General features: G+C 39.6%; 1 protein-coding gene across 1 annotated transcript in view; it reads left to right on the forward strand.

Annotated features, from left to right (window-relative positions):
* Window positions 1-13595, forward strand: part of HMCN1 (hemicentin 1) — a 5606893-nt gene that overhangs the window by 2061702 nt on the left and 3531596 nt on the right. Inside the window, exon 14 of the mRNA XM_044085314.1 lies at window positions 3310-3423. Within this exon, the coding sequence (XP_043941249.1) occupies window positions 3310-3423 (114 nt within the window). The remainder of the gene's footprint in view (window positions 1-3309; window positions 3424-13595) is intronic.

Here is a 13595-nt window from a genome sequence, read left to right on the forward strand (position 1 = left end):
GTTACTTTAGACAATCCAGTATTTAAGGTTACCTTGGTAAAATGGCTTAGGGGACTGTATTACCTTTGTTTACAACAGAAAGGGACTCCACCGACCACGTCCTGTAAAAGCACATTCAACAAAAGCAGCAGCTTCTGCAGTTTTTCATGCAAGAACTTCCTTAGATGATATTTGTGCAGCAGCTACTACTCAGTACAAACTGGACCAGGTCTCTAGGGGACATGCATCATGGTGCTCAGGAATATTCTTTCATGAAACCTCCCAAGATTCAGGTAGCTGCCTTAGAGCTCTTGATGGACTAGATATTCCCAAAGACTGGCTTCATAATAGGGATACAGATATAGTCTCTTATCTAGTACTTCTTGTCTGTAACTATGCAAACTCAATCTGAGGTAATTTGGTGAGAAGCATTATGAGTAGAGCCTAGCTCGAGAGTTTTTGGAAGGAGCAAGCTGGAATAATAGCCGAGTCAGTTTTGAGGCTCGACACTGAGCCCACAGTCAAGGATTAGTGAAGATCGACAACACAGATGGAACGTTATGGTAAGACATAACTTCTTTATTTTACATGTGTGTGTTTTTTCACAGCGTAATGCATTATCAAAAGTAGAGAAAAGAGAGAGAGAGAGAGAAAAGGGCTATCTGAATTGCCTTAGTATTAAAATAAAGAAGAATGGAAACAACCAAATATTTTTGTTACACAATGTTATGATTTGAGCAACAGATTCATGAGTCTGGTTAAATAAATAAAGACAAAGTGACTGTTTAATTAATGAGAAACAAGTGGCTAAATGCATACCTAAGTAAGTAGTCTTTTCCTATACTACAGTTAAAAATACAGCATAGTTTTTGCTAGTCAGTCAGCTTATTTAGTATTGTAATAACTTGTTTCAAATGGACAGAGGGGATCTTCTCCCTATGTTACTTGCTCCACCTATTATATTAAAAATGCCTTTTAAATCAATAAAATTCAGCAAGATATTATTAGAAAGTGTAAATGTGGTCCTACAGCACCACATTTTAGTATGGCACAAAATGCAGAAACTGGATTATTAGAAGCTGAAAGTATTAGAACATGTACAGTTGGATAATTGAGGTGATGTTTACCTTAAAAATGTATTGGTGAATGAAGAAAGTAGATATATCCTTAAAGAAGAACTTTTAAATTTCATGGCCTTAATTACCTGCGGTAGTGGTGCTGCGGTAGCATTGTCGCCTCACAGCAAGACGTTGTTGTGTTCGATTCTCAGCTAGAGCGTCTTCTGTGTGGAGGCATGTGTGAATGGGCGTGCCTTCGTTGAAGGTTGTACGTCAGAGCTGGTAACTCGGCACGTAAAAATCCACTACCAAACATTAGCGGACCGGAGTTCTGCTGTGGCAACCCCTAACCAGGATAAGCCGAAAGATACAACAACAATAAGCTCTCACAGATTTTTGTATGCATTTTATGTGATAATATTTAAGTATGCCTCTTTTTTTTTCCAAACATCTTTATTAAATTTACACATATGACAAAGGCATTCTTACATTTATACAAATAAAAAACATACAAAATTATATCACTTTAGTTACAAAGTTTACATCACAGACACCATTGAAACAACTATAGTTGTAAACATTATACATCACTTATAAAACATCCATTCATTGTCAATTAAGTATTATATATCTCATTCAAATCCTGCCTCTTAAACCTCGTTCCTGCTCTGCATATAATGTTCCTACAATTCCCATTTATTCTTATGTAGTTTGCTCCTTCCCTTTTCTAAAGATCCCAATTCCAGTTGTTTTATCTCTGTTACTATATTCACTAGTTCTAGTAAAGTTGGTCTAGACTTTGATTTCCATTTTCTAGTAATTGCTTTTTTTGGCAGTCACCATAATTAGACTCAGCAAGGCTTTACTATGTCTAGGCAATTCCGATTCTGTAGCATAACTCAAAAAAATCATCTCCCCAGTTAGTCCAATCTGCTCACCCAGCATCTCTGATGGAGAGGTCCTCAGGGAATCCCAAAAGTCTGCCAGCTCATCACACTTCCAAAAAATGTGTTCCCAGCTAACTTTTTCTTGTCCATCACACCGATAACATTTGATGTTGACCTGAGGAAAAAATATTTGTCGTCTATGTGGGGTATAAAAATACCTATGTAAACACTTCCAGGCAAATATCCTAAATCTTCTAGACTTTGTTACATATTTGGGAGATATACATATATCCTCCCATTGTCTCTATGTGAATTGCTTATCCAGTCTCTCTTCCCAATCCTTTCTAAGCTTCTGTGATTGATTCTTATAATTATCATGCAAAATTTTATATGCTTTAGTAATTATTCCTTTTTTAATGGCAGCTTCTGTTCTAGATTCTATTAAAAACTCTACCAGTGCTAGTCTTTCATTTAGGAACCTCCTATTTCTTTCTCTTTGCATATACTCTGATATCAGTCCTTGATAGGAAAGGCAATCTCTAATCTGCAGTCCAAATAAGTTCTTGGCCTCTTCCTATTCTATTACCTTTAATATTTAAGTATGTATCTTGAAAGACTGTGATTTTTTTTTACTCTGAAAAGGTTTGTTGCTGTGGCACTAGGAGGTTTTAATAATAAATTTGTTTGCGGATTTAGGTGATATGTCTTTATTTTCTTCTTGAGCTAGTACACACGTCTACACACACACACACATACACACACACACACACACACATATATATATATATATATATATATATATATATATAGATAGATACAGATATAGATCTATATGATGCACACAAATATCTCAATGCACACACAAATATGCTTATATGTACAAATGTTTACACATGCATACCTGTATACAAACAGAAGCAAACATATGCACATACCCATACAGATAAGTACCAGCAATTGTTAATTTCTTCTCATTTTGTACTTCATTTTATTCTTCTGATGAAATCATATCCATGCTACCTGTGATGATCTAAGTTGTAAATTAAAAAAAAAATCTTGAATTTATTAAATTAATTGTATGTTGTTCAGCCTTTTCATATGAATCCTTTAAATTTAATAATACTTTGTTATAAATTATTGAGGGTGAATATAAAGTGTTAAGTCTTGTTATATGCTTTAACTGCATGCATATATATTTGCAGGAGGAAAACACCGTTGTTAATTCTGTACTTGTCTGAGTAAAAGAATGGACTTCTAGTAAACCAGTACATAAACAAATGCAGCAGAATAAGAAATCAGTGTGTGACATCTAGACTAAAAGAACTGATATTTACTTGTAATACTATTTATTTTCCAGCTAAATATATTTTTTCTTTAAATTTTAGAGGCCCCAAAGGTGACAGTGGTACAGAGAGAAATGTTAAGTGGGCCTGGAGACAACACTATCATGGAATGTAAAACAACTGGCATTCCAAATCCTCAAGTCCGGTGGTTCAAAGGTATGACACTGTGGGCAATATTTGTAATTGCAGTCTAAAAACAGATATGAGACTCTCCGGTCACATTGTCACTTCCACAAACACTATTCTATGAATGGAAGTGGACAATGTTGATATGCTGCTGTTTTAGGTAAGTCTACCTCTAGCTGCCTGTAACATGCTATGATGGATTGTAGTGTGAGTTATATGCATTCAATGAAATCTTCCTAAGGTATTTAATCTGTTAGGTACTTCAACTGTCAGAAAATGTTTAATGTTTTCCATTTCATTTAACAGTTTCATTGAATACATGAATGTGTTTATACATGTGAGTACATATTCAGGGTCTATATTATAAAGTCGAAGCTTTAGGTAATCGAATACCTAAAGCTCGACACCTAAACAGCGAAAGCTGTAAACAGCGAACGACCACTTCCGCAAATTATTTCGTAAGGAAAGAATTCACTTGGCCGGAGGAAAAAAAAATTTCAAACCCTAATCCCCAACTAAATATACCAACTCCAAGATTGCTCTACAGTGCAGAAAAGGGAAGATTCCCGAAAATGGCCAAGCAAATTCTTTCCCTACGAAAGAATTTGCGGAAGTGGCTGTTCGATGTTTACAGTTTTCGCTGTTTAGATGTCGATCTTCAGGTATTCGATTAAAGTTTCGATCACCTAATATCGACCCCATATTCATGTATGATTTAATGAGATATGTGTGTTTGCTTGTATGCGTAAAGTGATAATAGTGAATGCACAACCACAGTTTATATCACTAATACTCTGGGCAATGAGAACTGTCATTAATCTAAAACAGTTGTAGTGAATGATGCTAATGGACAGCATACTGTCATATAGCAGTGTTGCTAAAGCTGATATCAGTTTATACTTAAACTGAGTCAGTATGATTTTGTTATGTTGTTTTGTTTGCCAGATCTAATTTCGGGAATAGTGGTCCAATTAGCAAAAACTCACAACTAGTCGATATTTATGCCACACCCTCAGAAAAAGATTGATACATAAAATAACTCAGAGATTTAAAGGGAAATTAATTTTTCAGTATTTTATATTGTAAAAAAATGAAAATACGTGAACCTTAACAGAATTATTCCTCTTAAATTTGGCAGTTGGAAGAAGACAGAATGATATCGCTCTGAACAAATCTTTTCATTGAGGTACTGAAAGGAGATCTCATCCAGCTTCCTGGAGGATGGGGGTGTTAGGGTTAATTTTGAAGTTGGGGAAAGTAGAAACATGAGATCTTACCATCCATTTATAGTTCTTAACCATGACAACAAGGTCTTTATGATGATGACAGCAACTAAGTTGACCCAGCTTCTGACTGATCTGATAGCTTCAGTGTGTGGGTTTATAACCAGAAGAAGAGCATTTAATAATATAATACAAATATTGAAGGTAATAAGTGGATGCCAGTGAAACAGGGTTAGAAGCAGCTTTGGTATCAACAAATGCTGAAAAGGCATGTGATAGGGTAGACCAGGAATTCTTGTTTGAGGTACTGGAACAGATAAGCTTTTCAAGGAAATTTGTGCGTTTTTTTCAGCAATCTTTATAAGTGAGCTGAGGCCAGGGAAAACTAGAGGGGGCATCTGTTATCGAGTATTACGCTATAGAAAGTTACTGGGTAGGGGTGCCCAGGTTCCTTTCAGTTGTTTTCATTATATTTGGAGACTTTAGTAAGTCTAATACTTAATTCTAGTATTAGAGGTTATTCCTGGGGAAATCCAGACCTGAAAATTGTACTGTATGTTGATGATATTATCTTACCCTTCTCCAATTCACAATGAGATGTAGACAGAGTTTTTGACTTATTGAGGATCTTTCCCAAACTACTGTGATACAAAATAAATGAGGAAAAAAAGTGATTGCCATTAATGGACAGAATATACAGGATATAGCCATAGGTAATAAACTAACAAGGGGTAAAGGTGAGATTAAATATCTGGGGATCAACTTGAGAGCAGCTTAATGGAATCATAGCAAGGAACATGTGGCAGCATACTAGGAAAGATATAGAAGAATTTGCAAATGTGGAAAATGCTTAACTTGGACATTGAGCAAAAACCCCATTTGCTGCAATGCATGTGGTCCCCGATATCCTCTACCTAGGATAGGCATTCTAGGCTGTGCCAACATAAAAAATGTGGTGGAAGATAAAAAAAATGGATAAGAGACTTTCTTTGACAGGGAAGTAATCCTTGTAAACCACGGGTGAAGTAAGAGAGGCTTGTGTTATCAAAAGAAAATGGTGGGCTAGGGGTATTGGATGTCAGTAGTTATTTAATATCTATTCAATTCTAATTTTTTGTCAAATTCAGGAAGTTGGTACACAGCTAGTGAGGCTTGGCTTTATTAGCCTAATTATGTCCATAACAGACTTAAAAAGAATAAAGTTATGAGCATTCCGATCTGCCATATAGCTGAAACAACTGGTGTCCTTAAGAGTCATTTGCATATATCCCATGTACCTCTAATACAAGAAGCTTAAGGAATCACACAGTGGAAACTCTAGCTTAGCTAGATTTTTCTTGTAGTTTTTAACATTTTTATCAAATTGTCATAATCCAGAGTATGGCACTTTATGGAACCACATAATGTTGGTTAGATATCCCTGGATAAGAGAGGTAGACATTGTTAGAGGTGATATGGGAACAAGAGTCTCAACCTTTGTCTCTACCTGCTTCATGCTGTATCAGAACAGGTTAGTAAACTATTCCAAACAAAAAGGTTAAAGAGGTGGAGACTGAATTAGATTAGATTAAAAGCTAGAGGGAACACTCTGCATCTAAATGATGGAGGCAGTTACATTTGGAAGTAAAGTACTCAGACCAATTGAAAGTTGACAGTAAAGTATTAAAATGAGAGGAGATCTGTTCCAAATATAGAGTTCCAAGGGGTGCATTTCTATTTTATCAGGTTAACCACAAAGAATTATACCATCTGTCTTGGGTTTTAATTCTCCAGATAATTGGCCACAGTTACTAAAATAAATAACTTGGAGGCAAGGTAGAAAGGTAGGGTGAGGTACAATTTCCAGTCTACATGGCCTGACAGGGGAAGAGCAGCAGGAGGTTGTTGAGGTCATTAGACTTTTATGGGTGAGAACGCCAGGAAGGGAGATATTTAGTGCAGTACTATGTAGTGACATAGGGTTTATGCTATTCACAGGAAGGCAATACAGTCAAGGAAATTCAGGATTTTTTGCCTAGAAATGCTTGCATAAATATTTTATACATGTGCTTTGTTACATTGGATCATAGATGTTTGCTGGACGTGCTTAACAGGAGAGAGGTGACTGGTGACATTTTTTCTGAAGTGTTGGGCATTAACTAAATGGAATAGGGAATTAAACAAAATGATACATGACTTAATTAGTGGCAAGGAAGACCTCACAGGTGAAAAAATGTTTCTAGGATTAGAAACAGGGAAACAGAGGGTTGAAGGCATAGAAGAGATAAGATTGGATCATTTTGCTAGCGGTTAAGAAATTAATACCTAGAAAAGGAGTGATAGTCCAAACATAGTAGTGGTAAAGCTACTGATGGAAAAGATAAGAAAGGAAGAAGAGTTGAATCTAAGGGAGAGGGAAAAAAACGTTTTGTAAGTGGGTGCTGTGATTGAACTACCTGGAGAATAAGACAGAAAAAGGATGGTGAGAGGGTTGAGAGGGCTTGGGTGCCAGTATGCCTGTTATTACCAATGGTGAGCAAGGAAAAACTTTCTTTTATGCCGTTTAGTTGACTAATGATCTCACTGATTAGCTGTTGTTTGTGCACCTTGCTCACTGAGACTGCCACCCTTGGAAGTAGAGTCCTATCAGAGTGCAACTAATTTGGAAGAGTTCTAGTCCCCTTCAGTGTCTTTGTAAGCTTTGTCATCCCTGCTCTGTTTGCATTGTCTGTGCTTTAAGCTATATAATGTGTATAAAATTCCATTCTTTGCCTTCCTCACCATTGCTAACTGTTGCTTAACAGACCCTTCCAGTTTGTGTAGTCACCTGTTCAACCTCTTTTACCATGTTGCCTACCATTATTGTAGGTCATGTTGACAGATAGATAGATAGATAGATAGATAGATAGATAGATAGATAGATAGATAGACAGACAGATAGTTTTGTTTTTAAATAAGTATTGAGCTTTTCCTTGCTGCCACCCTTCCCAGTTATTGTAAATATGTCACTGCAAACCATCTGTCAAATGCACTTCTCTAATACTTTAAGTTGTCCAGTTAGTAAACTTCTTGCCTTCAGTAATGCACTCATGGTACATGCATTCTGCAATTCTCAACTACTGTCTCAGTGTTGGCTGTTTGCTAACTGACCCCTCCAACTTTCTGCAGTGTATTGTAACTCTTTTTGTGCCTGGTGACTTTCTGAACCAATGAAAGAGAAATAGTGAGTCTGTTAGCACCGTTATTTGATGAAAGCAGTATATTTCAATATGTAGCAGTTAATGGCATTAACATTTTTAATGCAAATACAGTTGTGCATTTTATAATACCATATGATGCACTCTTAAGATTTTCTTGTGTGTGTGTGTGTCCCACCTCCAGTCAGAGTTAATCATCATGGCCTTTTACCTTTTTGTTTCTCATCATGTACCTTATTATTACCAGTCAGTCCCTTGCTCTCTGCTGTGTGTTTACCATATTGAGGAACTCAAACTGCAACTTCAAACAGTTTCTGAAAAGAAAAGTCTTTTGCAGCTTGACTTACTCAGATGGTTTCCTCTTCCCTTGAGCTTGTTCCAGTTTATCACCTGCCTGTTCTTTCTTTCCTTGGTTTGTAAGCTGTTTTTGCCCAGTCATGTTGGTACCTCACTTTCCCCTACTTTCTCTTTCTCACATTTTTAGTTGCAATATTAGGGCATCTAGATCCAAGCATATATATACCACTAACCACTCCCCGGGACAATTTGTCCATCTTTTTCTCCTTTGATGCAGGTTATAATATGAATTTTTCTGCCTGCTATAGTTTCTACTGGATGTTTCTCTCTGTTGATCTATTAGCTTTCCTTCTATTGGCCTTTCTGTTCTCTTACAAGTCTTACTTGCTTCCTTCATCACCCTTGGTGCTCTTGCTAACTGACACATTGCCTTTTTCCTGCTATATACCTGTTCTCTACCTCAACCTACATTTTCCTTGGGATCTTCTGCTCCGAGGGCTTGCTTCTTTCTAGTCTTCTGGGAGTTTGGGAGCTCCTATTTGCTTTATTCAGTCTTAGGTTCATAGGTTTATAGGTGTGTACTAGGCTAATGGCCCTGTAGCCTTTACAAGCCTAACCCCATAGGATTACCGTGGCATTGTGCCACCCAACCTTAGTTCCCAGTGCCTCTGTCGAGTAAAGCCACTGGAGTGATCTCTGGGGTGAATTTTCTATTTCCCATCCACTCATCAGGATGTCTCTTGAAGAGGACAAGTGAGGTGCTCTGCTTGACATCTGTAGGAAGTCTATTCCATAGCATGGTCAGTCCCTGGATTATGAACCTGTCCCTCCAGCATGTTTTGTTGATTGTGGTAATGAGACTGAGGTCTCTAGAAATCTAAAATCTTCTTTTGCTTCTGGAATTTCCTCATTTGATGTAGAGCAGCATGATTAGTTTCTTTCTACTACAATGTGTGTTTTGTCTCTGCAAGTCCCCTGTACTTCTCACTCTTTAGTAGTTGACAAGCGTCACCTGGGTTCTTTAAACTGGCTTGTTGCCCAGCAATGTTTGCAAGCAGCCTAGGAATATTATTTTGCTGGGATTCCTCTTTTTTTCGTATTTGTTTTATGCAGGCTGAAACACCCATCTCTGTGCCAAAATGTGTAGGAAGTAATCTGAAAGCAGTGTGATCATTTTGCCATTATTTGGCCACCTGTAGCAACCACTCTTTTGTCTGGAATGTACATAGATGGCATAGGTTGTATTGGGGGACTACTCCTTTCTGTCTTTCGAGTTTGTTGGATCTAAATACAGTCTAATTCTGTACCAGTGTGCATAGCTCAAACTCTTTAATACTCAGAGAAGCTGGCTAGATGTTTACCACCCAGCTCTCTCACTGATGCCTTTGACACCTAGCATTTCCCCTTCATGGACCTATTTGCTTGAATAGCCAAGTCATATTTCAGTTCTTACATTTCTTATTCTGTTAGTTTCTTTTTTTGTATGTATTTTTTTAGCTGTTCCTTCATTGTTATGTTTTTTTCGTTCCCTGGTGTCTCTCGTAATTTATCCATTTGTCTTATGTTGTTTGACAGGTGATCCTTTTCTTGAAGTTTGTATGTTCTGTCAACTTCTCCAGTATCCCAAAGATTGCTCTTCAGAAGTGTTTTCTTTCTTTTTCTTTTCCATTTGGTGTAGTTGTTAGTCACCTGTTACCACCTGGTTGTTTTTCATCTGGAATTATACAAATTTTCCTCATTTAAAAATTCCTGCAGAATCAGGAAAGAGCTTAAGATCAGGCCCCCTTGTTGCATAACTTCTTCTAGGAAGTGGGCACTATTATAGATCTTGATATACCACAGCACTCTCTTCAGTACTGCACCTTTGGGAAATTTGCAGTCCTCAGATCATTTACTTTCCCTAAAAATCAAAACAGTCCCTGTCTTAACAAAATTTTCAGTGCCCTTAAGATTTTCCTTAAAAATGACTCAAACCATAATTTTGGAAGGATCAGTAATTATTTGATTGCCTAGACAGATGTATCAGACCATACAGGTGCAGAAAGGCACATACATGTGTAGAAAGGCATTCTGTAATGCTACTGAAAGCCTAATATTCTGTTTTGAGTGATTTTGAACTGTATAAACTTCTTTTAACTATAAAATGCAGTCCTAGTGCAGTGTATATTCCATTGTGATGTAAAATATATATAATTTCACAATAACTCATATTGATGTTGAGGTATGGGCAAGCTTCCATTACCTATATCCAGATGTGCATGATTGTTATTCTACAATAACATTGCTCAGTAAAGAAATTTATCTTTTTGAAATAATGAAATTTTATGAAGGAACTTTACTAGTGTCCCATCTCTTTTCACTGTTGTTAGTGTCTGGGGATATACTGCACATGCACATTGTCATTTGCATTGTACGTCTGATCTGCTGTACTTGTGCTTGAGTTGTTGTTGTTTGTCTTTCGGCTTTTTCCCGGTAAGGGGTCGCCACAGTGGAATTGCGGTCCGGTAATGATTGGCAGTAGATTTTTATGAAACGCCGAGGTGCCAGCTCGACGCCCAACTTTCAACGAAGGAACGCCCATTTACGTACGCATGTCTTTCGAACGCTGTATGTGTGCTTGAGTAATTTATTTAAAAATTTCTTTTCATTTTTTATACATTATTAGTCTTACTGGCATAATATGTGTGTACATGTGCGTGCGCGCGTGTGTGTGTGTGTGTGTGTGTGTGTGTGTGTGTGTGTGTGTGTGTGTGTGTTTATGCATGCATGTGAATGCTTGCGGGTGTGTGCGTGCGTGTGTGTATGTTTATGATTGAGTGGCATCGGTAGCTTTTTTTTGCTATCTTTAGTTGCAGCGACCTATTTTAGTTTTATTTTTTATCCAAACTTTTCCCTGTAATTAATGCTCGATTTACCACAAGCATGCATAGGCATAGTTAGGTATACACCACGTATGCAACTGCATGCACTTTTTAAAAAATAATGTGAGAGTGTTCAATCTCGCCGTTTGTTCTTACGGGTTCGGAGACGATCCTCGGCTCCGAGTCGGCCGAATCGCAAAGCTCTGAATCTCAGAGAAGCTCAAGACCAGCCCATATCCTACAGTCCTCCCTGCCATTACTCAGATCTAGTTTGCCGCTGCAACAGATCGGATCGAGGAGAGCTCGGACCAGATAGAAACTTGATAATTGGTTACAGTTTACAGATAAGCTACATATTTTTTTGCTGAAATAACTGTATATTTCTTAAATAGTTTATAGAAGTGCTGTGTGTGTGTGTTATATATATATATATATATATATATATATATATCCCCTTTATTCTTCAGGCACCCTTTTGTGGCCTAACCCTTTTTTTCTCTGGGTGTGGTTTGTGAGTGTCTGGTATACTTATATAGCCTTTTTCTAGATATATGTATACATTTACAGGATTTAGTAGTTTTTAGCAGTTTTTTTCTACTTTATTAGCCTAGTGAGTGTTTGTTATATTTAGTCATGTCGGAGAAAGTTAAATCTGGCTTTAAGAGATGTCAGTGTGGGCAGAAAATGTCCATTACTGACAATCATGCTTCCTGCATCTACTGTCTTGGCCCTCTCCACCTTCAAGAGGATTGTTCTATTTGCCATTCCTTTAGCGGGAGGGTCAGGACAGATAGACGCAGGAAGCTTATAGACAGAGGATTACTTAAGCCTGCCTTTCAAGAGGCTTTGGACAAGTCAGATCAGGCTTCTAAATCCTCGAAGGGGTCGAAGATGTCGGAGCTCATGTCATCAGCTCCGAGTTCATCTTCTAGGGTTCGTTCGCCGGTTCCAAAGACCTCGGGGCCGAGTGTCGAACGTTTATCTTTCCCTGAGCCCCAGATCTTGGAACCGGTGTCGGAGCTGCCACCACCATCCATTCTTCGGTCGGTGCCATCTTCGGCTCCTTCTACCCGTTCTTCCTGACCGTTATCTGAGACAGATGTGGATCGTGTCGTGCAGAAACTCATGGAAAACACGGCCCTTTCCAAGTTGATTGCAGTTTCCTCCCAATTGGTGTCGAAACTAGAAGGCCTCCCCATATCTCCAACGGGTCCTCCTTCGAGACCCATCCAGATCTCGGAGCCGGGAGAGGATGACCTGATGATAGTGGAGCCCTCGGTGCCGAAACCTTCCATTGCACGATCGACACCATTGACTTCGACTCCTTCGGAACCGGTAGGGGAGTCGCGGAGCCGACAGTCTCTCCTCGGTTCCGGGACCGAGAGTCATACCGACCTGTCGGTGCCGACTCTCCCTCTCGGGGCCTCGGCGCAGACTAGCTCGGCTCCTTCCTCGGGGTCGGAGCCCACGGCACCTGGGTCTGGGATGCTCCCGTGTTCTTCGGAACTGGGGGAGCCATCGGCCCGGGGTTCGGGGGCCTTTGACCTTATGAGGAAAGTATTGTCTGCGCAGACAACCACTTCATCAGGGGAATCTTCTCCTTCCCCAAAAGGGCCAGTTTCTGCTCCCACGACCCATCCAAAGCGTAGAGCCCCATTGCCTCAGCCACCCCCAGAGGGTTCCCCCTGTTCCTTGGAGGCCTCACCAGAAGCCCCCTCTGATTAGGTCCCGAGGAAATGGTTGTGCAAGAGGAGGCACATAGATTCCCCACAGGAATCTGTAACGTCTGACACCGACTTGGATGAGGCAGAGGGATCCCCCAAATCACCCTCGGAGGATGTGTCATTTGCAGACATCCTGGAGATCTTGAAACAGAGGGGTGATAGGCAATCCCTAGCCCCCACTGAGGACGAGTCGGTGCTGCTGAAGGCTTTTGGGGCTCAACCTTCTACCTCCTGGGTGACTCTGCCCTTCGATGAATTAATGGAATTGATTGCTCGAAGGGCGTGGGAGGCACCTGACACAGTGGAACCAGTCCCTAGGAAACCAAACAAGTTCATCACTGCCCCCCAAGATAAATCTTATCTCACCAAGGGAGTTCCGGTCGACGCTGTGGTGGTGGCGGCAGCCACGAAAAAGGAGATGTCTGAGTCTTCCTCATCTGTTCATCCTCCTAATAAGGATTCTAGGACTAGGGACAGATATGGGAAGTGCGTTTTTAGTTCAGCGACTTTTTCCATGCGTTTGCTAAACTATTTGACTCATTTCACACGTTTGCAGAGGGATCTCATCAAGGAGCTGACAGATACCCTCCAGGGTAACACAGATGCTGCTGTTTCAGATAAAGTAACAGCACAACTTAACACCCTCACCTCCATAGTAAACTCATCCATGAGGCTCATCTCGTATGCAGCCGAGGGATTGAGTAGAGCTGCAGCTTCAGCGATTGCTCTTCGAAGACAATCATGGATGCGGCTGTGCTCCTTTGTGGAAGCCTTCAAGTCTTCCTTTGCCAATGCCCCTTTTGATGGGGCCACACTTTTCGGGCCCAAGGTTAAGGAGACTCTAACTCGGTGTGAGAAAGAGGGAAAGACCCTGTCTGCTGTCGGGGTCCGTTTTTCCGCTCCTACTAGACCGTACCCCAA

This window comes from Protopterus annectens, chromosome 10.part0 (assembly GCF_019279795.1).
Source record: "Protopterus annectens isolate FY-2018-M chromosome 10.part0, PAN1.0, whole genome shotgun sequence".
In the NCBI taxonomy this organism is placed as follows: Eukaryota; Metazoa; Chordata; order Ceratodontiformes; family Protopteridae; genus Protopterus; species Protopterus annectens.